This window comes from Neopsephotus bourkii, unplaced genomic scaffold (assembly GCF_033783945.1).
Source record: "Neopsephotus bourkii isolate Nb327-2 ecotype Australia unplaced genomic scaffold, CSIRO-AGI_Nbou_v1 NB_125, whole genome shotgun sequence".
Taxonomy (NCBI): domain Eukaryota; kingdom Metazoa; phylum Chordata; class Aves; order Psittaciformes; family Psittacidae; genus Neopsephotus; species Neopsephotus bourkii.
The window spans coordinates 127,727-151,836 of record NW_026900642.1 but is presented as its reverse complement, the minus strand read 5'-3'; the positions used below and the strand labels follow the sequence as shown (position 1 = coordinate 151,836).

The following is a 24,110-nucleotide window of genomic DNA, read 5'->3' as shown; positions in this document are numbered from 1 at the left end:
TGCAGAACACCTGAGATGTCTGTGAGTAATGAGGCTGACGTTGCTTCATAAGCAATTTTGTCATGCCAAGATGTGGGGTGCACGGGAAGCACCTCTCCCTACCTCTCCAGGCCCTACAGTAACAAGGACCCCTATTTACTGTAGGGGCAGACATGTTCTGGCACCTCCACATCCCTTAACTTGCTTCTCTAAGGAGCTCAGTCACCAGCCTGCAGTATCCCTATTCTCTTCCTTCCATGAGACAGCCATGCTCCCCTTCTTACACTGACTCATCTCTGTGATCAAAGAGAAGTCATCTCCTAGAAGACAGTCCCCGAGAAAGAGCTTTTTTCTTCCTCATTAGAGTCTCTAATCTCTTTATACCTAGGAAGGTTTGAGACGGCGCATCATATTTTACTGCTGTTGCTGAGAGGCGCAGATCCTAGGTGGGCAATGCAGCAAAGGGGTATTTGCTGCAGAGGTGCAATGCTGCATCAGCTTGGGGTCAGAGGAACATGCTGAATGTGTTTTGGGGATCAGCATATAAACATTTATGTTGGGAACAGATATGTAAATAGAAGAGTTTCTCAGGGAGCCCCCTTTCTGCTGTATTGCTTTGTCTGGCTCTTAAAACAGCCCCCTGACTCCATCTGCTCTGGTGTGCATGTCTGCTACACTGCTGTCAGTGAATTGGTTAATGCCAGTGTCCTGTGGCTGGGACAGGGATGCAGGCAAGCACTCAGCCTGCCAGCATTTATACCTCCTGGCGTCAGCATTGGCAATGCTCATGGAGGACTGGGGAGGGCACCGAAATAGTTTCCATTCTCCTCTCTGCTGTGGGAACAAGTCTCCTGGGTAACAAACGCTCCTTGTTCTGCACAGAGCTCCACAGCTGAGACTCTCTGTCTCCTTCCTCGCTGCTGTTCCCCGACTGCCCCAGTTGAAGGGGCCGGAGACGTCTGCTTGCGCCTGCCTTAATTAACGCTGACAATACAATGGGACTGTCCATACGGGGGTCCAGGGTCTGCACACTAATGGGAATACAGTAAATAGTCTGATTTACTGCAGCCTGTGTGGAGCAGAGCCTGCCACGACTAGCTTTCTGCTTGCTGTAATGCTCAGACATGGAGGTAGGTCCCTTGATCCTGCATCCTCCCTTAAGGCTTGTCCCTGTTGATGGAATGGTGTGGTCTTCTGCCTGTGTGGTGTGGTTGCTGAGCATCCATGGAAAGGCAAGCAGTGGGCTGGGGAGTGTGGAACACCACAGGTGGGGCAGATGCATCAGCCTGTCCTGAAGGACCTGCAGAGCCTGGGCTTTGGGATGGGGTGAGGGATCATTCCCAGTGTTTTGGAGGTGAGTAACAGAGCCACGTCTGCAATCCTGCTCTGGTGTATTCCAAACAGGCTGCACAGCCTACACCCAGCCCAAGGCCCTTTCTCCTTGGGTCTCTCTGCACCGGGGGGAGTCCTGGGCTCCTGCCTATGGAGCATTTGGTGGGAGCCACTCACCGGCTGCTGGGTTTTCAGACAGAAATGTGATCTGAGTGTTAACTCAAGAGAGATTTTAAAGGTTTCGAGTGGTTTGGGATCCAAGGCAATTGGCAGCCACATCCAGTAATGAGTCTAACATTTTTCTGGCGTGGTGTCCTGAGTTCAGCTGTAACACTCATTTTTCTCCTTCTTAGTGGCTGGTGCAGTGCTGTGATTTTGGCTTTAGTCTGACAACAATGCTGATAACACACCAACGCTTTAGTTGTTGCTCAGTAATGTTTACCCTGATCAAGGACTTTTCAGTCTCGTGTTCTGCCAGTGAGGAGGGGCACAAGAAGACAGGAGGGAGCAGAGACAGGACCCCTGACCCAAAGTAGCCAAAGGGGTGTTCCATACCACAGCACATCATGCCCAGTATAGAAACTGGGAGGAGTTACCCCAAAGGGCCAGATCACCGCTCAGGTCAGGCTGGGTATCGGTTGGTGGGTGGTGAGCCTCACTTGTGTTTATTGGTTTTTTTCCCTTCCCTTTTTAGTCTTATATTCTCTCCACTTGTTGTTTCCCTTCTCATTATTATTAGTAGTGGTTTTATATTATATGTTAGCTACTGGACTGTTCTGATTTCAACCCAGGGGGTTTGCATCCTTTAGATTCTCCTCCCCATCCCACCCAGAGTGTTTCTGAGTGGTTCTGAGTTACCTGCTGGGTTTAAACCACAACACATAGCTTTTTATGGTGGCCTATCCAGAGGCAGAAGCTTCTGTAAAGTGTTGTATTGTCTGTGTCGTTGTATTTGTTTTATTTGGTTGCTGCTTTGGGTGAATCATGGCATAGAGCAAAAAGTAATCAAGTATGGGACAGCTCTCAATTTCGTTGAACTGTGTGTGTCTGTGCCATTTTTACCTCTTCTCTGACTTACCCATTCCCCATGGAGCCTTGGTTTAGGAGATGAGGTTTGGTTTGGGCTCAGAGAGGATGTTTTTTCCAATAAGGATGCTCTATTTGCTGGGCTCTGCTTAGCTCAGTGCAGGGCAGTGGCTGTAGAAGCTGGGCTTAGGTAGCAAAGTGCAGTAATGTGAGTGGATGGTTGTCTCAAGGCAGCTGCTCCAGTGCTAGAAACATCTCTTCTGGCACAGCCTGGAGCACAGCTGAGTTTCTAGGGTGTGTGACCATACCCGAGCTATCATAGAAAAGCAAGGGACACATATGTCCCTTGGTGAAGCTAACTGTAGCTTGCCAGGAACTGCACTGATTTTGCCAATGGAGCAGGTTGCAGCTGCCTCTGGCAAAAGGAGGATGATGGAAAAATCCTTTCACATGGCCCATGATAGCAGAGAACCTGGGCTTTTGAGGTGGTAATCACTTGTTGCAAGAAGGAAGACCTGCTGTGGATTGCTTTCCAGAGATGCTGGGACTCAGCCCAGGTTATGGGCAGCACAAGCTGTAGTTAATAGTGCTGGGATTGGCCTCAGGGGAGATTCAGGTTGGATATTAGGAAAAGTTTCTTCCCCAGAAGGGTGCTCAGGCATTGGAACAGGCTGCCCAGGGCAGTGGTGGAACCTCTGTCCCTGGAACTGTTCACAAACGATATAGCTGAGGCCCTCAGTGACATGGTTCAGTGGTGGACTTGGCAATCCTAGGGTAATGGTTGAATCTGATGATCTTTAAGGCCTTTTCCAACCTAGTTGATTCTATGATTCTATGATCTTGATCTGAGATTCCCTGTGACAGCAGGGACTGCAGACATCCTGCCCCTGACAGGTTAGTTCAGCAGGGAACGTGGTGCTTGCATCTTGCTCTGGGGTGCCTACGTTTCAGGGATGCTCTGCATTTACTGTTAATGAAGCTTTTTAGGGTAAAGCACTACAGAAATGTAAAAGAAGCTTCAAGAAGCTTCTTTCAGTTTTCCTGGTCTCTCAGTTAAGTCCTCCCATCCTCCTGCTATGCACCGCTTTGCAGGCTAGCATTTTATCTCCAAGCATTCTAGCTGCCATTATCAGTGATAGGAACATAGCACTCCAGTTCCTTTTGCTTTCCTTTGCAAAGCCAGGAGAAGGAATCAGGCAGCTTGCAGCCACACAGCATCTGAAACCCAGGCTTATTGCAGAGTAAGATGTTGCAGCTTTACGGCATAGGCTTTAGCCTTTATATTTCTCCTCATGCTACTTTCCTGATTTCCCAATTACTGTAGAAATCAATCCTCCATCTTCCAGCTCTACTTACCCTCCCCTCCTCTCCATCTCTGCTCCCTCCCATCCCCTGCCTTGTGTGAGGTTCTGCAGGGACTGATTGCAAGCCGGAGCGGTGGTGCTGTGGGCATGCTTGCTTGCTCCTTCACACGCAGCAACGTCACAGCAGCAGCAGGAGCATTGGGGATGTGATTGCGCAGACCCTCTGCATTGCCAGGGATGCAGCTGTGAGAAAAAGATAAATAAATAATAATAAAATTGGCTTTGTGTTTTCCACAGCATCCTGGTGGTAGAGCGCAGAGGCTGCTGGAATCTGAGTGCTGGAGCAGCGCGCATTCAGTGAGACAGTGACCGGAGCATCTGTGGAAAGGTGAGATGGAGAAATGATTGGGGTGGGCATTAGTTGTACTGATGGTTTTCAGACCGTTCATTGTCCTGCATGGTGGCTGGTTTGTTTTTGTAGAGATTGACAGCTACCCCATGAAGCATAAGGATTTTCGGATTGCTTTGTCTCTTTAGAGGCTGTTTGCTTTGGAGCTGCTGGGGTTCTAATGGATGCAAGCGAGTGAGGAGGCTGGCATTGATACGCAGAATATGTGTTTGTCCATTGTAACTATGAAATAGCGGTTGTCACGTCCAGGGCTGGTTGTGCAGAGGCGAGTCGTGCTTTCCCCAACAATGCCATCGCACAGCTCTCCATTGTGCCTGCCATAACAGCCAAGCCCACACGGATTGTTTTGGTCCCGCTGGCTACCATGCTCTCTGTGCATCCCTGGCAGTGATGCTGGTGTGCAATTCAAAAGCTGTTTTGACAGACAGCGCTTCCATGAAAAGCCAGGAACAAAGGATGCAGGCAGAGGAAAGGCTGCTGTCAGTGTGGCTTTTGGCTTTCTTATTCTTTTTCTTTTCGCCCCCCTAAATACTACATATCAATGCTGAAAAGGTGTTAGGTTAAAATATCCTGGCAGGTAAAACCCTGCTCTTCTGCTAAGATTCATGGGCTCTGTGCAGGCTGAAGTCCTTTGTGTTGCAGAGGGTGTGTCTGTGCTGGCTGTGTAAATGGATGCTTTCTCACTGCCTCTTTTCACAGATCGGATGAGAAAGGTTATCTAGGAATGGAGGAATTTCTGCTTTTAATTACTGAAATAAGGGGTTCAGGCTGGGTACCAGTTATTGGAGCTTAATTACATGGTCTTGTTATATCCAAATCCCTCTTTTCCTTCCCCGCCTTCCTTCTTCTTCCCTCCCCCACCCTCTGCACAAATCCTTCCATCAAACTGCCTCTGCAAATGCAAAGGGAGACAGGCTTGAACAAAGAGAAGGATATATGTGGGATAGGGATATAGATGCCAGGGAGGCGATGTTCAGGATGACAGACAGTGAGAACAATAAGACAAAGGTATAAAAGAATGAGACTTTGGTGTATGTGGTAAAGTGACATGGCTGTAGCGGAATGTACACACAGGAATGTGGTAACAAAAGGGATAAGCAAATAGCGGATGCAGTCTTCTGGGGTTGTGGAAGATGCTGAGCATGCGGGGTTGCAGTTGCAGGTGCTTGAGGGGAATGTGTGTTAATGCAAGTTACACTAGCACTGGCTGTTGAGGAACAGATTGTAGAGGGTCTGGATTGATGGGTGTCTTCAAGGCGTATAGAGTATGGGGGAAGTGGAGATCTGCTTTTTTACCTCCAGCTACCTCCAGCCTTGTGTACCAATGTTGCTAAACAGCAAGTTTGGTAAGTTGAAACTATTCACAAAAACTTTGTGCAGTTTGCCAATGTGCAAGAATAATTCAGATAAAGCATCTTTAGACTTAAAATGAGCAATGGGGTAGTGGGAAAAATGTAGATAAAATACTAAGTGATAGGCAGAGGACTGTGGAGCTGAAGAGGCAGACGTGATGGGCATTGCAGAGCTGGAGGAGCAAGGGGGGGTTGGGTCAGAGACCAGTGGTAGAGGGCACAGAGGAGGAAGTTCAAGGCTGTCATTGTCAGGGAATGCAAATGTGTCATTTGCACTGTCATTCTTCAGCCTCTAACTGTGTTTCCTGAGATGGTCAGTGCTGTGTGCAACCCATGGGTGCTGTGGAGGGAACAATCCTCAGCACAGCCTTTCCTCCAGCACTTTTCTTGGAGGAACCATTTTGCTGCTGCAGGTTCTTGGTTGTTCCCTTTTCCTCCCTATGGAGTGGCAAGCTCTCCTTGAAGGAGATAAATCCAGAATTTCAGTGCAGGACGTCAGTGGGAAAGAGAGGGCTTCCACCAAAACCACAGAACAGAGTGAATTCTTACAGCTCTGTGCAATGCCATGCAAACATCCTAGGGATTCTGAACTGCAGCTCCTTCTCATCCCTGTCTTGCCCTGGGACCTGAGAAGTCTCTCTGTGTCTCCAGGTCTCTGTCCCACACAGTCCCATGGAAGCAGGGAGTGGGATATGATCCTGCAGATGTGTACAAGGTTGCATTTGCGGTGCTGCTGCAGAACAGCACCTCTGTGCATGTTGCATTCTGGACTGGAGAAGGGGACACGCAACAGGAGGATACCTCCATACCTACGGAGGATGCACATACTTGTATTGGGGTGTAGAAGAAAACTGTGTATTGTTCTTATGTACAGTGCTTACCAAAGGAGGTGATGTGGCATCCTTTGCTGTGTGGGATGGAAACATGCCCCAGGACATACAGGATGTGCCTAGCTAGTAGGTACCACTCTTACAAGAGCATCTGTTCAGCAGTGAGAGTGCACAGATAATCTCCACCTTGAGATGCTTAAAAGATAGGCAAGAGTTTACAGTGACTGGAAAAACTGACATGATTCACAGGAAGGAGATTTGTTGGTGCTGTGTGTCTTCCTCTCTGCATTAATGCAGAATGCTGGAGACAAAATGCACGTGGATCTCTATATTCAGGAGAACTGGACCTGCATTGCAGAACATGCAGATGGCCCACGAGAAGACACTGTGGACTTGGGAATGACCTGCCCACAGCTCCATTACCATCTCTCAGGTGTCTGAGGCTGTGATAACAAAGAAAGAACTAATTCTCTGTCCCAGAGATCTTAATTTTTTTCCAGTCTGATAAGTCAAGATCTTACTCTGGTATTAATCCTGATAGCCAGACAGTAGCCCATCTTCTCCAACCCCGTGTTGTGCTTTGGCCCATTTTTCATTTATTTCCCAGCCTTATTATTGTTTTCCAATGTTTTCTGAAAGTCTTGTGTAGTACTAAAGGCAGGTGGATAAATCTAATGTGGATCACTTCCCCTCCTCTTTTAGAAGACTTTATTATTCACCAGCCATACAGGTTCCCCTCCCTCCTCTCTTCCCACACAGGTATTTTTATCAAGAGCCCTGTTGCCAGCTGTGATCATGCAACTCTTCTTTCACTGTTCTGCGATCGAGTATGTCTTGTCCTTCTGACTGGAGTGCATTCATCTTCCTGAATTGGTTTCCACTTCTAAAGCTCATTTCCTTTTCTGCACCCTCTTTTCTCTGTATTATCTAACCTGTATTTGCCACAGCTTCAATTTTCTTCTTGCCAAACAGCACCAAATATGCTATTCTACTTACCTCTAATACCCTTCTTGGTGTGGTTATTCATTCAGGTTGGTCAAGAGCTCTGTTCTTCTGATTTCCTCACCTTGTTAGGTGATTCCAGATGTTCCTTTTATTTATGATGAACATTCAAAGTCCTTTCTGCAATACTTCTCCAAGCTCTTTGTTCTTGTTGGCTTTGTAACTGTTTTCCCTGATACACCAGAGATCTGCTCTTTAAAAATTAAAAAGGTTTCATTACAGAGCAGTTTGCTTTTTAACCTTCTGTTTAATACAAACTGGGTCAGTTTGAGATACTCAGTCCAAAGCTTTTCTCTATTGTAGATGCTGGGCGATAACTTGTCTCAGTAGACATAGTATTGATGGTTAAACCCAGAAAAAGCAAACCAGAAATGAGAGATGTGGGGAATCTGTGCAGTTGGTTGAGAGGTGGAGGATCAGAGGTGGAGGTGCCTCCCCATAAGCTGTAGAATCTTAGGACAGTATTGCATGAGGAGATATTGTCCCTGTGTTTGCAAAGCCATCAAAATACAACTGATGGTGGGAGAGCTCACTTGTGCTCTGCCTGTGCTGCTTCATGGGAAGAGTTCTGATGTGAATGAAGCGCTCCTGGCAGTTCAGTCTCTAAGTCCAAAAGACGCAGAAGTTCACCCCATTCCAGGGCTATGTAAAGCAGGATAAGGCTTGGATGGGCTGAGGGAGCTTGGCTGGCAGGGGTTGAAATCCATAGCAATGATCAATGACAGCTGTGTTGGTAACTAGCCTCAGCAGGGATTTGTTCTAGCAGTCATCTGAAAGCTGGTTACTCTCCAAAAGAAAAGGGGTGTCAAAATGGCTCAAGACCCTGATTCTGCTCCAGTTTTCTCTATTGATAAAAGTGATTTTAATGTTCATTTTCTAAAAGAAGTGGGTCAAAGCATGGACACATCTGTTAAGAGTGCAAGAGCAGGCTTGTCTGAAAACTCTCCCTCTCCCCACCACAGTTGTCTTGCAGCCTCAGGGGCATTTAGACAATGTTTTTTCTATCCATCAGATGCATGCAAATATTTCTTATTGGAGTAGGCTGCTCATGGTTTTATCAGCAGATAAGAGATAGAAACCCAAAACAGCGCAGTCATCAAAAGTTATAAATGGGAGGGAGACAGAAGGCAGAGCTATAATGTAGGTGAGTGGCCATAATACAGGTGATGGCTGGGGCTCACCCTCTGAGTTTGAACTCTTGGAAGAGAGACTGTGTTTTGGTCTTTGTGCAATGCTGAGTGTGTGGGGCTGGCAATACCTCTGAGTGATAAATAATAAATATCTGAGTGATGGCAGCAGTATTGATGTTTGGCAATTGATGGGAAACTGGCACTGCCACCAAACTATGTCTCTGCTCCAGTACAAGATGCTCTCTGGGAGCAGAGAGCTAATGTCACTGCTCTGTCGTGCTTTTTGGGCCAGTGGCACAGATAGAGTGATAAGAGCTAACAGTTCCTCTTGGCAAGAGGGGATTTTATCCTCTCGAAGTTACGGGGGGGGAAAATAGAGCCTGGAGGGAAGAACTTGGCAAATATAGAGCAGATATTCACCTGGTACTTCCCTCAGACCCATTGGTATCTCAGATTAGACCATGCTTCTTGGGGAAGGATGTGACACATGGACAAGGGATGGGTACCAGACTGGAAGAGTTTGCCTTCCAGCTGTGCGAGAGACTCACCTGAGCATCCGTGTCTCTTGCAAATACCCAGGAGCTCTCCTGCACACCAGAGCCAGGAGAAAAATCCTGCATACAGCTGAAGGAAAATGAATTTTTCACAAGAACTCAAGTTGTGATGTGAGGTTTGAGCTGATGAGTTGCTTAACTGTGATGCAGTCGACTTGGGAAAATCTGTGCTCCTGACTGTTAGCTAAGAGACTCAGTTCAGCAACAATTAGATAATCTCTCTCAGCTCCTTCTGACCTCAGAGAGCAGGCTTTTCAGGTGTTATTCTTCAACAGAGCAGGAAGTCCTTACTCCCTACATAGTTAGATATATCTCATCAGTTTTACTCCAGAACTGCACATTGTTCCTTGTAAACTGGCACCAGCTGCCTTCACTTCTGGAAAAGTGGGTCCTAAAAGCTTTAAGGGCGCAGGCTGTGCTCCATTCTGCTCTGCCTTCATTGGCGCAGGATAAACCACATACTTACTCAGTCTCCTTTGGTCTAGTAGGTCCAATTCACCTGAATTGTTTAGCAAGACACCTTCTTCTGGTCCCTCTCTAAGGTTCCCGTATTGAAGAGCAGGGACGTGTGCCTCATGCTGCAGTGTCATGTGTTTTCTGTGCAAGCTTAGATAGCATAGTTGTCCTCACAGATGTCCTTCTCAGCAGGGAGAATGACTTCTCTTGACCATTGTGCTAGTGCAATTTTCTGTTCTTAGTAGTGAAGCTACTTCCAGTGTCTGCTTACACAGCATATTTCCCTGTAGCCCTACCCTCAGACCTTTTCTAGTAACACAGGTGGCAGAGTCATAAGCTTACATATGAGGAGATACAGTGGGAGATGTAAATAATTCATACCCCTGGTCCCAAGATACTGTTGTCCAAGACAGCCTATCTTCCTTGGCGTTTCCTAATTCATTCTAATGACCAATACCTGGAGTGACACACCTGCCCTGGGGCTCGGCTTTTTCTGGTTGATCTCTCCTTCACCACTTGTTAGTATGCGAGTTGTTGTGGTGACTTCAAAGGGATTTCTTGCCTGAATGTGGCTTATCATGAGTAGTTAGACCTTTTAGAAGAATAACAAGATTTCAGCATGCATCTGCACTTAGCCATCTTCTAGAACTTGGCTGTGACATTTTCTTGTTCTAGAAAGAGACAAGAGCAACAAGCTGTTCTTTTTTTTCCACAGCCAGTGGCATCTAACTTCACCTATTGTGGAGATCTACCCTCCAGCTGCTTGAAATGGCCGTTGCGGAGAGCATCTTCTTTATCCAGATGTTTCCTCCCACGTTCGGCTCCTTTTCATATGTCTCATTTTCATTTCTGCAGGCACTTGCCATTTATAATTGCTGTATTTATAAAGCACTTTGAAGGGGTCACTGCTACTTATTACAGTAAGCCTGTCAGTCCTTTTGTTTGTGTGTGCTACCCTTCCCTATTTCCTCTTAGACTGCCTGGTTTTGGGGGAAAGCTGGGGCAGAGGAAAGGTGAGGCTGTGTGGAGCAGAAGAGGACATCCTTAGAGGTCTCTAAACCATAGTGCAGTAATGCTAGGCAGTTCAGGGCACAGTAACAAAGGAGGAGAGGAGGAACTGCCAGAAACAGGTATGTGCCAACACTGACAGTCAATGTAATGGGGGTGGTTAATGCACAAAGGTGGCAATACTTTAGTCACGTGTCATTCAGTCAGTTTGGCCATACCTTGTTGAGACACTGATAGTAGTTGTTGATCCATGGGGGTTTCTGTTATCTGTACTTCTGTCGGTGACTTTGCATAAGCTTCAGAGACCCCAAAGAATGTCCACATCTCCAGAACCCCAACCTCCCCAAGGCTTTGTGCCACTGGCATGGTTTGGTACTGCAGGGTTGAAAAACACCCCAAACTGAAGCAATGCATTTGTATTTGGCCTGGAAGCACTGAGAGGTAACAGAACGTGTTCCAAAGGCTGTATTTTGGTCTGCTTGCCTTGTTGTCTGCTTTCCCACTTGCAAGAGTTGAGGTTGGAAAGAAAAACCATAACAACCTCTTGGCCTGCCCATCAAAACGAAAGGGGAGTCTTCTCTCATGGGGGCAAGCCACCAGACTTCACTGATTTAATGAAGCAAATATCATAATTTTATATACATTTATATAATTTTAATACAGGGAAATATCCTTCAGACATTCAGGACCCTCTTATCTCTTGGGGGACTACAAAGAGAATTTGCACGGGGATATGAGAAACCTCTTCCCACAAGCCTATGCCAAGAATTTGTGTTATCTGAGGGAGAAAACACCCCCCAAAACATACTACACAAGAAAAAGAAACTGCTTTCCTCAGAGAATGGATATGTAAGAAAACCCACTGGTTTACTCTAAGCTAGTCTTGTTGTAAACCTTAATTACTTTTTTTTTTAAGGCTGATCCTAAGTTATGTAAATGCATGTAACAGAAGAAAGTCACACAAGTACACTTTTTCGGGTTCCAAATCATTCAACTGATTAAATTTATTAAGTTGATTCAAACTCACTGATGTCATTAAACTGCAAGAAGAACCTGGATGCCACCCTGGTCATAAGGGACTTTACTTGGTGAGCATCTACATATGAATGCTAAGGTACCTAAAAATGAGATGGAAAATGATGGTGCAGAGACTTCTAATGTTAATACATTAGGGAGCAGGGGACATCCCACTATTGATTGGGAAACTGCAATTAGCTACCCCAGCTCAGAAGCATGACTGCAGAATTGGAGGGAACTGACAAATCGCCAAGGAAACTACACAAAGTCCTGGAAAATTCTCATAAGGAAAGAGACTGAGGAAATGGAAATTATTTGTGTTAAATGGGAAACTGTGAGTTTTATGATATAAAATAATGAACAGTCTGGAGAAAGGCGATAACGATTTAAGCAGTGCCCTGCTTGTAACATGGAAGTATTCCAGGAAATTAAGGAGGATTATATGAAACTGATAATAGGAATAATTTTCACATACTGTGACTAATTAGTCCATGAATCTTGCTGTCAAACTTCAAAGCCCAACAATATTCCCAAATGGCTTGGCATTTGTGTGAATAAGAGTACTCAGTGTATTTACAGTTGGTGTTCACAGGTTGCAGAGTTTTGAAACCTCCTGGTTGAGTTGAGGCCCATCTCAGTGCAACGCTTAAGAGAGACAAATTCTTCTTGTGAGCTGGAAGATCTGGGAACCCATATTCTTAAGGTGTCTCCTCAGCCCTCTCGAACAGCCTTGAACTGATTAAAAGCAGAATGGTCAACCCTTCAGTAGAGTCCCCTGGGACTCTAACCTGCTCTTCCACTACAGAGCCAATGACTATCCCCATTTGCCCTCCTTTATCCCCCTAGTGAATAGGTCTATGCATCCACTGCAGTCTAGCAAGACTTTCCTCAGCAGAAGACCTCGGTTAATCCAGGGTTATCAGATTTAGTTAGTTAGACCCTTAATGCTCTGTTGAGCCCAGTCATTCCAAGCCTAATTAGCACATGAGCTACCTCGTGGAGCAATATCCTAAAATAAACTGTCCCGAATAGGGCTTTACAAGCTCAGTTTGGTTTGTGTCGCTAGCCCCTGCAAGGGATAAGTTTCTGCTCAGAAGAAAAGTATGTGTAATCATTAGGAGTGTCTGGTCTGCTTCATAAGTATTTTATTAAGGCTCTGGCTTGCCTTTTGTTAGTTCTGTTGCATGGAAAATATTCTGTTATGTAAATTGATGCTGCGGTTTCATCCAGATCCTCTTGAGTTCTGCCTTCCTGCTGGCCATGCTAATACAGAAACACATCCCACCTCAGGAAGTCACTTGGAGAGAGGCTGGTGACTGGACCAAGGATCTGGGAATACTCTTGTATTTGAGCAGAATGAAAAGCTTGGGACTGCTCAGAGAGCTGGCGAATATAGTAGGAAATATGATACCCCTCCCCGCCTAGCCCAAGGACAAGCGATGAAGTCAAATGTGCATATGGTCAAAAGGACTGATTGGGGCATGTAACCTGGTGTGTAGCTCACTGGTTTGGGAAGTTACAAGCCCTAAAAGATGTGAGAATTCAGAAGAGAAAATGGAACACACTAAGGGATGTCAAGAATATATCATAATGCTTGTATAGGCTCCTCATTTTCTATAGGCAGGTTATGAAACCTGCTTCTAGACATAAATATTTTTCCCACCAGAATTTTGCTTAAGTGAGATTCAGACAGCATTTTGTCATGATTGCAGAGGACGTGTTTGTTCAGGGGCCTGTTCAAACCAGGGTCAATAAACGCACAGTCATCAGGCAAATTCCCTTTTCAAACATCTGTGCTATAGGGTCCTTTCCTCCAGCTACATTCAAGGGATTGCAAAATCCAGCCTGTGGTCTAAAAGTGGTTGGGTATCAGCAGCAAAAGTGTATGTGTTCCTCTTGTCCTTCAGAGGGCAGGGTGAATTTCATATATGGGTCTCACCAAATTCTGCCTTTATTGGGCTGATACTCAGCATTTTTGCTTTGTAGCATGCTATCACCCCCAAATCAGGGTGCTGCCAGCCTTCAGAGCATTGAATTGCTTATTGCATGTTTCTGCTTTGAAGAGACCCAACATTTCTTCCTGTGTATCCAGTTATTGCTTCTGATCTTAGCAGAACTATCTAGATCTAGGAAGGGTTAAGGTTTCCAGCAGTCTTAGCAGGAGTCCACTATTGGACATAGCTGCTGTTTGAAAAACCATTTAGATGTGACTGTGCAGAGAAACATGTAATAAAACTAGGCTGCTGCTGGGATGTTTTCTGTTCGTGCTTGAATTTAGAGCTCCTGATCTGCTTGCACTCAGCATGTATTAAATGCTGTGTAGGATTGCATCATTTAAAAACAATTCAGCTCTGCAGATGCAGGCATTCTAGCTGCTCGGAACTGATACCCATCATTGCTAGGTAATGCCATACCTGTGTTGCTTCTATTCATTGGGACGTAGTTATCTAGTAATGATAGCAAACCATTGCACCACCGCTGTGTTCAAGGCTGAAAATATTCCTGCTGGGGCTTTTTGACATCTCTTGCTGCTTTATTTACTGTGGCTTGTGGGGTATTACTTTAATTATCTCAATATATTGTCCCTGCTGTGGTTTTACTTCACTCTTTCATAGCCACATTTGCTGCCTGTTCTGCTTTGCCTTACTGCTGTATGAGATTGTACACCCGTAACCTGCCATCCCAGAAATGTTTTTTTTTCACTTGGCAGTCATTCCTACATACGTGGGGCTCCAGGCTGAACAAACAGTAAGGGTGATTTTACAGCCTCTTTAAACTGAGCTATCTCAAAAGTGAATTCCTTATCTGTGGGGCTTTCTCCAGTGGTCACTTGATGCTTTTGCCTTGCAGGAGGGTTCAGGATTATTTTACAGCTGTGATGCCTGCAAAACATGGTCTGGACAGAAATACAATGCCAGTTTTAATCTGGAAGGAGATACCTTCACTTCATACATTCACTGCTGAAGGTATGAAGCCATGAAGCAGCTGGAGTCTGTATGGATGCTGACATGTACTGCAGTGAGATCTTACTCACTGTGAAGACAGTCCTTCTTTGTCTCTTTTAGGGCTCTTTACCCCAAGTCATAATGGTGATAAGGCATCTAGGACTAACTGACATGAAGCTGTCCTTATATGCTTTTTCTCTGTGCAAATGAAACTTCCTTCTGAAATTAGCCTTCCATGAGCCTTGGACAGGAAGGGCCTCTACCTTGCCATGGTCTGGCATGCAGACAATAATGTCTGAAGCCGTATTCCAGTAAATCTTAGGGAGGAAAGTCCTGATGGCTTCTTGGAAGTGAATTGTGAACTCTCATTGAGAGGTCTTTCCAAAGGAGTTATAGGGATGATTCAGATTTCCCAGCAACCCCTGACATCTCTGGTGCTGTTGAGAGTATCTCCATCCATATGAAGCATCGATGCCCTCTTCACCTCTTGTCATCATCTCAGAAGCCTTTACCACTGCAATGCACACCTGAGCAAGAACAGCTGCTCATTCACCATTACATGTAGCCGTATAACAGACTTCAGGAGCAGTTTTGCTATCTTGTATGCCTGCAGGCACAGAGAGGCGGCTTTGATTCATGTGCTGAGTTCAATGCCTGGCTCCCTCAGCAGGACCCTTTATTACCTGCCCTCCTGTGGCTGTTGTGGTGAAGAGTTTGGAGCTCACAGCTCCTAGGCGTAGAACTTGGTGGGAAAAGTGTAAGCCTGTGATTCTGCTGCTCTGTTTCACCCACAGCTGCTGGACTGAGTGTTGTCACTACCGGTTCCAGTGATCCTCAGTTGTGCAGGTCTGTAAAAGGAGCACATTCACGAGGCAGCTAGCTGACAGCCCTGCTTTGCAGCTAAGCCCTGGCCAAAGCCATGGAGTTAAGGAGTCAAGCTTGGCATCTTCAGCTGCTGATTCTGCCCAGCAGTTTCATTTGCTTATAGGATTTTTTCTGATTTATGTGTGGGCCCTTGAGTGTTCAGGGAGCCCTGCAGCACCAAACCAGATCCGTGTTTCAGAAAGGAACTGTGCAATTTCTGCTTTTCTAAGATCTTTAAGATGCTTTCAGAGTGCTTATACAGAAAGGTTCTATAGAAGCATAGTTCCTTCTCCTGCTGCTCCTGCTCCTAGAATGTCTGTGATAAGAAAGGATTCACAGTGGCAGCAGTTTCATTCAGCAGTGATTTTGGTGTGTTATTAACAGCTAGAAACACCAGAGTTGTCTTCTCCTCTGCAGGTCTGCATACAGTAATTAGGAGCATATTCAGTGGGGCTGGGGCAGAGGATGGCTGGTAGGGAAGAGGAGGAGGAGCTGGTTCCAGCCTAGATCACCTCAGTGGATGCTCATGAGTCACGACCTGTAAGTGGCTCCTGCAGAGTGCCACATGCCAGATGATGAGTCACGGAGCAAGAGAGCACAGAAATGGGAGAAACTGGTTCAGTCACTGTCAGGCTCATGTTGGCTGTTATGGATCTGCTGCTTGAGCTATTTCTGACATCTTGTGTAACTCAAAGTGCCCAAAGCAGCTGGGGCTGCTTTTCCTCTGACTGGGAGGCAGCACCTGCCTCATGCTGGTTGCGTCATCAGCAAGAATATACATACTACCTATTGCTTGTTTTCAGTCAGCCCCTTGTCCCTGACCTGCGCTGCTCCTTGCTGCTGTGAGCGCAAGGGCTGTGATCTATTGTCATGTGCTTCAGTTTCCATTTTGAACACATCATAATCCTATATCATCCTGGGATGTAACAATACATTAATCTTGGGCTTAGTCAGGCTGTCCTGGAGGCCTCTGGAAAAAGCCTTGGCTTAGGCAGCACCTCATTGTGGAAAGAAAAGGGAAGTGATCTTTTCAGGAATCATGCTTGCTCAGCACCACAAGAGGAACCAGCGTGAGAAATCTGGGAATTATTTAGTCTTTCTATCTTGATGCAGCCCCCTTCACACACTGAGCTCTTAAGATATTCACCCTGGGACCAGGCAGACCACCTTGACTATGCTCCCTGTTCCCAGAGGCAGGGAAGGAGAGCTGGAGGTTTAGGATGAGTCAAACAGCTAGTATTTCCTTTTACACCTTTTCTTTCATTACACATGCTAGATTATTTGCTAAAGCATTTAATGAAGGCATGAATTTGGCAGAGATGTGTTAGCTGGCAAGAAATAAATGGATGTCCAAACAAATACCACTAGCTAGTCCCACCCTGTACAGGCTTCCTCACCTCCACTCTGTTCTTACTCACCCTGATGGTTCAGACCACAGGCCACTCACTCTATGCCATTGACCCCATCCTCCTCACTATGCTGCTCCCTGAAGGCTTTCCAGCTCTCTGGAATTTCCTGAGTTTTGTTGTTGGGTTGTTTGTTTTGTTTTGTTTTGTTTTTTGTTTATTTGGCTTGGTTTGGGTTTTTGGGGTTTGGTTTCTGGTTTTTGTTTGTTTTTTTTTAATCATTCAGTATTTTCTGGCAGTTTTTGGAGTGGCCAAGCTGGGGCAGAGACTAAATGAGTGCATTACCAGGATCCTGGAAACTGGTGCTGGAACCAGTGGGCTGTGAGATCTCCCGTGCTGTCTGAAGAATGGCTTTCAGTTTAGTTTCATCTCCCAGCTGGTTTGCCTGGATGTGGACTTACAGGAAATAAACTGAACCTCCCTCTCCCCAGGGAGCGAAGAGATGTTTGAATGTTGCCCCTGCCTGCAAGTTCACACAAACCATTGCTTTTTGTATCGTTTCTGCTGGTGCCTGTTTTGTACAGCTATGTGTGGTTTCTTCAGGCATGTTAATGCAAATGCTCTGTAGGAGTCAGGGATTCACATGGAACAACCCTCAAAGAATGAGCAGCTCAAAAACAAAAGGATTTTTGGCTGGCTCCTCTATGAATCTGGATGACCAGCTTTTAAGCCTGTTTTTCCATCTTTACCCTTGGGTGACATGATGGATCTGGTCTGTCTGAGGAAGATGATGATGACAGTGAAACCATAGCCCTTAAGAAACAGGCAGCGAGAACCTTTACAGTTAAAGGCTTCCATTGGGCGTTCAATTTTGTAGCTGAAATGACTGAGATTTTTAGAAACAGTAACCTGTTCAAAAAAGCCAGCCTCCAAAAAGCCAGCATTGCCTTCAGCAGACAGTTCTGGTGGTCTTGCTCCTGCCTTTTTATCCTCCATGCTGTATGTGCAATTTTTTTGCACTTAAATCATACCTTATTCCTTAAATCTTCGCATGCCTCCATTAGAGTTGCATTACATTTCACGAGGAAACCTGCATCACGGTTTGTTGAACACTGTTGCCCCATGTATGCAGCTGACAGCACTGAACAGAGCAGGGTATTAAACAATCAGTGGTGGAACTCCAAAAGAGTGTCAGGAGCAGTAACAGACAACAATGTGTTCAGTCTTCGAGGGTACAACAGAGGAGGGATTTGGAGGTCTCTGTGTAGTGCTCATCAAAGGCATAAAAGCATAAAGTGCAGAGCCTGAAGGGCTCAGCACCTCAAGGTGCTGCATGCTCTGTTACCTGCAGTGTGCTGCCTCTTGTCTAAATCACAGACACGGTTTGATAAGCAGCTGTCAGACCCATCCTTTGTTGCTCAGCATTCACCTCCCTCCCTCTGTTTACCAAGAGCTTTGCTGCAGTTAAGGAGTTTCTGTCATGTATATGTATATATACATATGGGGGTACAAGCATTGCTGAGCAATTCTGCCTCACACCATAGGTGTCTCACAGAAAGCCATCCTTCTCTGCTGTATATTATTTTGACTGGAACGGAGTGTACACAGGTGATGTCTGGCCTTTGCATTCTGCAGATAACCCTTAGCACCCCAAGGAAGACCTGACTGAATAAACAGCCACATCTCCCAGGTAGGAGCAGATAGTGTCAGCGTGGAGAAGGCAAACGATTTTGACGTTTGAAGATAAAATGGCTGTTGTACCGATGTATCTGGAGTCATGGTGCCCCCTGTGTGCCTCCCTGCCTTTCAGTACCATGACACTGTTTTCTAGGCAGGGATCATCTCTGAATGCTGTGCTTGTGTTGTACGTGTACGATTGATCAGGATTCAACATGCTGTGGGCTTGTTCTGTTGCAAATAAAAATGAGCTGATATGGCAAAATGTGTTCATATACACACTGCATATGCACATCTGGAAATTTCCCCTTGCAAAGGGGTGTGAGTGCTTTGCAAAATGCTGGTCGAAGCCAGCAGAACTTGAAACTACTCTGTTTGCTGGATTTTACACCCCAGTGTCAATCCCAGCCTACCAGACACTGAATAGGAACAGGGAGGATCCTTCTACACTCTTCCAGAATCAGGGAGGGAATGTCAAGGGATGATACAGCCAGGAAGGGTCCTCTGGAACTGAATAATCCCTGCACTGTCGGTGCCATTGCCAACCTCCGTACATCCCAAATACAGGATGAATCATGGGGTGAGAAGAGGGATATCTAGTGCACACAGAAAGCCATGCTAGGGAAGCTGTCAGAATGGCTCCCAGCAGGAGCTGGCTGCGTGCCACCCATGATATTGGGCCTTAGAGCCTTGTGCTGGGAGCAGGCTGTGGGTGCAGGCAGAGTGGGCATCCATCTGCTGCCGCATCTGTGACAGCCAGTGAATCACAGTCCACCCGGGGAGCCTGTGCTGCCACTGAGATCGAATAGCTGGGCAGAGCTGTGTGTTGCAGGCAGAGCTCTGGGAGGGATAGCTGGGAAATGGCCGTGTGTCAGCTCTCCTGACATTTTGCTGGCAAATGTCAAAGTGTGCCTGTGCAAGACTTGACCTCCCGCAGCGGCGTCTGCACCAGTGTGAAGTGTGTGCTGCTTGTCAGCAGACTGGTGCTGGTGCTAGGAGCTGGCTCCAAGGCAGCCATTTCCCAGAGGCAGCAGAGACACAGCGCTTGAGCAGTGAAGTGCGCTCTCATCATGGTCTTTTTGTCCTCAAAATGATGCTTTTCAAGTGGTTGCATTGTGGAAACACTCAAGATATATAAAAGGCTTAAGGAGAGATGTGATTTAAGCATAACAATCAGCTACAAAGGCAGAGAGAGACAGGATAAATCGGGGCTTCTACATGTACCATCAGTGGTTCACAAGGTCCAGATGGTGGGGGCATGAAGAATACCCCAGGTACTAAACACCACTTTCATCATGTGTGTGTGTGTTAGGCACAGAGGCACAGGCTGCTGTTAGCCACAGTGATTCTCGAACAATGTGATTTGGGGAATCCTTGATGTAAAAGATCTCCCCCCCCAGGAACATGGGTGAGCACAGACTCATTCCTCTCCGCCTCTAGGATGAGTGCTGTGGGAGAGGAGCCAAAGACCTGTAAGACACAGGAGTCACTGAACGGGGAGTGAAGGGCGATATGGGTGTTAGGGAGACTAATAGGTAGGGGAGAGTTTATGGTCACAGTGTAATCCAGCTGGATGCTTTCCAAGTGATCCTGGTGACCTCTCTGCTTCACAGCATAACCCTGGCTGAAGCATCCCAGCAGAAGCAGGCATGATGTGTGCTCCTCAGGTAGGCCTCATGATGGTCTCTGGTACACCACAAGACTTGTCTAAATACTAACCTGGGTGTTTGTATTAAACCTTACATCATTGGTTGTTTACTGTAAATGCTAGGTCCATTTTCATCTTTATATATTTTTTCCTGCCAGCATCATCCCATGTCTATGAGAAGCACTACTATGTGTGGGAGGAAAGTCTTCTTTTGATATTTATTTTTAGCATCTTTCAATTGCCATTCTTATGCCATGAAGCTGAAAGAGCTGAAGTTCCTGATCATTCTGTTGAGCTGTCTCATTGTTTACGCTGTTGTTCTAACTTAATTTATCCCACATTTCTCTATTTCCCTCCTTGGCTCCCATGCGCCTCCCTGCTCCAAGTCTATTATCATCCAATCCATCATTGTCACAAATGCTGGGGTAAGGTAGGCAAAGATAGATAACATGAATGACACTTTCTGGACTCTAATGGGCAGTGCTGGCAGCAGACCTGGGGTCCTGGAGGCCAGAGCTGGATCCCAGTATGTGGTGTCAGAAGGCTGTGAGTACTGAGGATGCTCATATGTGATATGGGGTGTGAATTGCTGACCAAGGGTATTTCGGCCAGGATTTTCAGAACAAGTGGGGGATCTATGAGAGCACTAGGTCAGTTTTTATTCCCTCAGGATCACTCTGGATCACTGTTGTCTTTTGTGGTTTCTCCCTCTCCTTGCTACCTTATCTGTTCTCCCATACACTCCTCTGCTTCTCTGATGTGTAGAAGGGAAGGCAGGAGGGAAACCCCCTTCAGACTGCCCTGGAGGAGCCTGTAGGCTGTACCACTGGGTTAGGTGGGGAAGGAGGAATGAATGTCCTCTGTTTTTCCATAGCGAATGCTGGTGAACATCTTCCTCTGGCTTTATGAGAACCTGCTATGTACTGAACACTGAGGGAGCTGAGGCTCCTAAAACCCTGCCTGTACAGCTGCTGGGGCTGTGGTCTGTGGCAGTGGTACTGTTATCAAGTACAGCAGGTAATAAGATAACCAGATGCAAGCCACAGGTAATGTCGCAGGGTGTCAGAGAACTGTGAACCGGTCATCCCAGATCACTCTGGGAACTGCTCCAAGCTGAAGCTTAACCACCAGTAGGTCAACAGAAGGCAATGTGCTGCATGGGATCTATGTAGCCATCATCAGTGGCTCCCCACGGCCCCACTGAAGTCATCCACTCCTTTTCACATATGAAGCCCTTGTGTGCATAAGGGGTTGCATGCTTTGGCACGCTCCCCTGGCACCATTAAAGGTGCTCAGGACCTCATGGATTTTGGAGAGGAATGGTTGTTGCTGTTTTCGCATTCCAGTCTGTTCCTGCTTTGCACTCTCTGCCTGGAACTGCGTGTCTCTGAGGTTGCAAGGTCTGGCAGTGCAGTTCACTCGTTGCTTCTTAAAGGGAAGTTCAAGGTTCCTAAAGAGAGGCAGATCTAGCATAGAAGGTGAGCTGCTTCCATCAGTGTGCAGCACTTCATGTCAGGCCCTGTGCTGTCTCCATGTTTTCCTGTGAGTATGCAGTACCATCAGCAGTGAGGTCTTCAGCTGGCCCAAAGCCTGTGCAGCCCTTTGACCACTTGAGTGAAATCAGCTATTCACTTCAGATAAGCTTGAGAGGGGTCAGCTGAAAGCACAAGTGCTGTCCTAGGAGTCTGCAGGGAGGGGGACCTGTTTGTCTTGCATTGTGATGCTTTCCCTGAAGAAGGACAACTCAGGACTTAGTGCTGTGGTACTTGTGCTCACAAGGACCACTCTGTTTGGATCTTGTCAGCACATGAAGGCTTTAGACAAATCAAGGGTGCTTTAAACAGTCACTGCCTTTCCTGAGAGGTGACTTCCTTTGTGTTTCTGTCTCACTCTCTAGGTATCTGAATTCCCCTATGAGAAGTGTCTTCCCTGCCTCTCATGTGAAGCCTTACCTGTCCATGGGTAGCACCAGCTTAACTGATGCCCTGAAGAGCATTCCCCACCATGGATAGTCCACCCAAACTGACTGGCGAGACGCTGATCGTCCATCACATTCCCCTGGTCCATTGCCAGGTCCCTGACAGACAGTGCTGCTCCATGAGCAAAAGGACCAACCCCTTCTGCCAGCCAGAGCTCAGCGTGACTCGGACCTCTGCCCTGCCAGACAGAGACCTTTCACAGACTGACTCCTTGGTCTACAGCAGCTTCCTCCACACCTCTGAAACCTCAGCAGATGCCTCAGACAACAAAGAAGGCAAAGGGAGGGATTTGATTGTCCCCAGTGTCAGTAAGAGACACAACCCTTTCTTGCTGACTGAGGGTGAAGACCTCAGTGTATTTGGGGATGACTTGGGCCAAAAATCTTTCCACCTTCACAACTCACTTGTGGCTGGCAAACCTCCCTTTCATCTGCACGAGCTGGCTTTGCCCCCTTTCCACCTCCACGACTCCAACAACATTGTGAAATCCTGGAACATGGCCAGCCGGTCCGGTGTGGTGGATGGACAAGAGGACAAAATCAGCAGTGATGACATCCAGAAGAGGAACAACGCGAACAGATGCCACCAGGCCTCCGAACGCATGGACCTGGACGACTGCAGCTGCCGCCGTGGCAGCTCCTCCAGCTTCTCCTTTGATGGTGGTGACCAGGAGTGGAACCAGAACGCGGGTGAATCCCTGAGGAACCAGGATGCTCTGCACAGCCGGACATGCAGCTGTTCCAGCTCGGAGCTCCCGCACTGTCGTTGCTACAGTTCATCAAGTCAGTCTGAAGTGATTGACCAGCAGATGGGCTACATCAGTGACTCCTCCTGCAACAGCTCTGATGGGGTGCTGGTGAACTTCAGTGCCCTCTACAACAAAATGAATGGGCAGTCTCAATCCAACCTGAATTCAGCCAACCTGTCCTGTGACTCTTCCTTCTGCAGCCACTCAGACACAGGGGCTTTTTACCTGGATTTGCATTCATCACCCACAGAATCCAAGATGTCTTGCGAGTCACATAACCCAGAGAGTTCAGGGAAGGCATGTGGGTGTCAACACTCCTCTTCACCCGTTCTTGATGCTAACTGCAACTCCTACCACCTCCACTGTGAGCCTTGCACTTCAGAGAGCTCGGACCTCACTGCCTGCTTCCAGAGCCAAGCACGGCTCGTTGTGGCTACTCAGAATTACTACAAGTTAGTCACGTGTGACTTGTCTTCCCAGTCATCCCCCAGCCCGGCAGGATCTTCCATAACTAGTTGCTCGGAAGACCATACCAAAGGTAGCCCAGCCCAGGCCACTGAATACTATCTGTTCAGAAGGCCTGACTTGACTCAAGAAGAGGGCAATGTGGAGCGCAGTGAAGAAGAGGCAAAGGGAGAATCCACCCAGAACATGATTGAGGGTCAGGTGTACGTGAATGTGTCACCACCTAACCTCAACACAAGCCGGCAGCGCTCCAGGAGCTATGATCAGAACCTGGACAGGAGTCCCAGTGGCAGGCTGGGCTCCTTGGAGCGCATGGTGAGCTGCCCGGTCAAGCTGAGTGAAAGCCCAGCAATACCCATCCAGAGCTCTCCCCCAAAGCGAGTGACGTCTTTTGCTGAACTAGCTAAAGGCCGGAAAAAGAACGGCACCTCCCCACCACTGCGCTCCAGTGGTGATTCCTCCTTGGAGTTCTCACCTATCCCTGAGACACAGCGGGATTGCCCAACCTTCCTTGAAGAAAGAGCTCGCCGCAGCCAGAGTCTTCCACCCATGTCCTTCATCCATGGCCTGAATCGGAGCTGTGAGGGCTTCTGTTTGAATCATGCTTTCGGGGACAGCCAAGCTTTGTGTTCCACCAAAGACTCGGTCTCCAGTGAGAAGGTCCCCAGTGGGCATGGGGCAAGTGAGCAAGCCTCTCTCTCCCTGCTGATGGAAGCAGATGCCAGCTTCTCAAGTGGTGGCCACGGACAAAGAGATGTTAGAGCCCGAGCAGACGGTAAGGACCAAACCAGGTAGAATGGAGAAGTAAAAGAAGGGCTGTTCTTTGGGACATGACAGTAGCAGCAGATGAATCCGCATAGCAGTGGGAGACCAGTGCCTGTGCATCTTGTTTCTCAGTCTACCACCCCCCGGGACAAAGCCCTACTGTTCTTATTTCAGAGCCAGATCAGTGCAAGTGTCTTGTCCTCGTATTTCTAAAGCCTCTTACGGTTTTGTGCAAACCTCTATCATGTAAGAGAGGACACGTCATTACAACTTG

General features: G+C 47.1%; 1 protein-coding gene across 6 annotated transcripts in view; it reads left to right on the top strand.

Moving 5' to 3' along the window:
- RUSC2 (RUN and SH3 domain containing 2) overlaps positions 1-24,110 on the top strand; it is a 52,177-nt gene that overhangs the window by 12,547 nt on the left and 15,520 nt on the right. For 2 of the 6 annotated variants that reach the window (XM_061366665.1, XM_061366683.1), the window contains exons 2-3: positions 3,939-4,029; positions 21,777-23,846. In XM_061366665.1, the coding sequence (XP_061222649.1) occupies positions 21,884-23,846 (1,963 nt within the window). In that variant the 5' untranslated portion in view covers positions 3,939-4,029; positions 21,777-21,883. Of the gene's footprint in view, positions 1-866; positions 1,110-3,768; positions 4,030-21,776; positions 23,847-24,110 lie in introns of those variants that run through there. The other 4 variants (XM_061366673.1, XM_061366692.1, XM_061366700.1 and 1 more) reach the window with 4 other exon arrangements.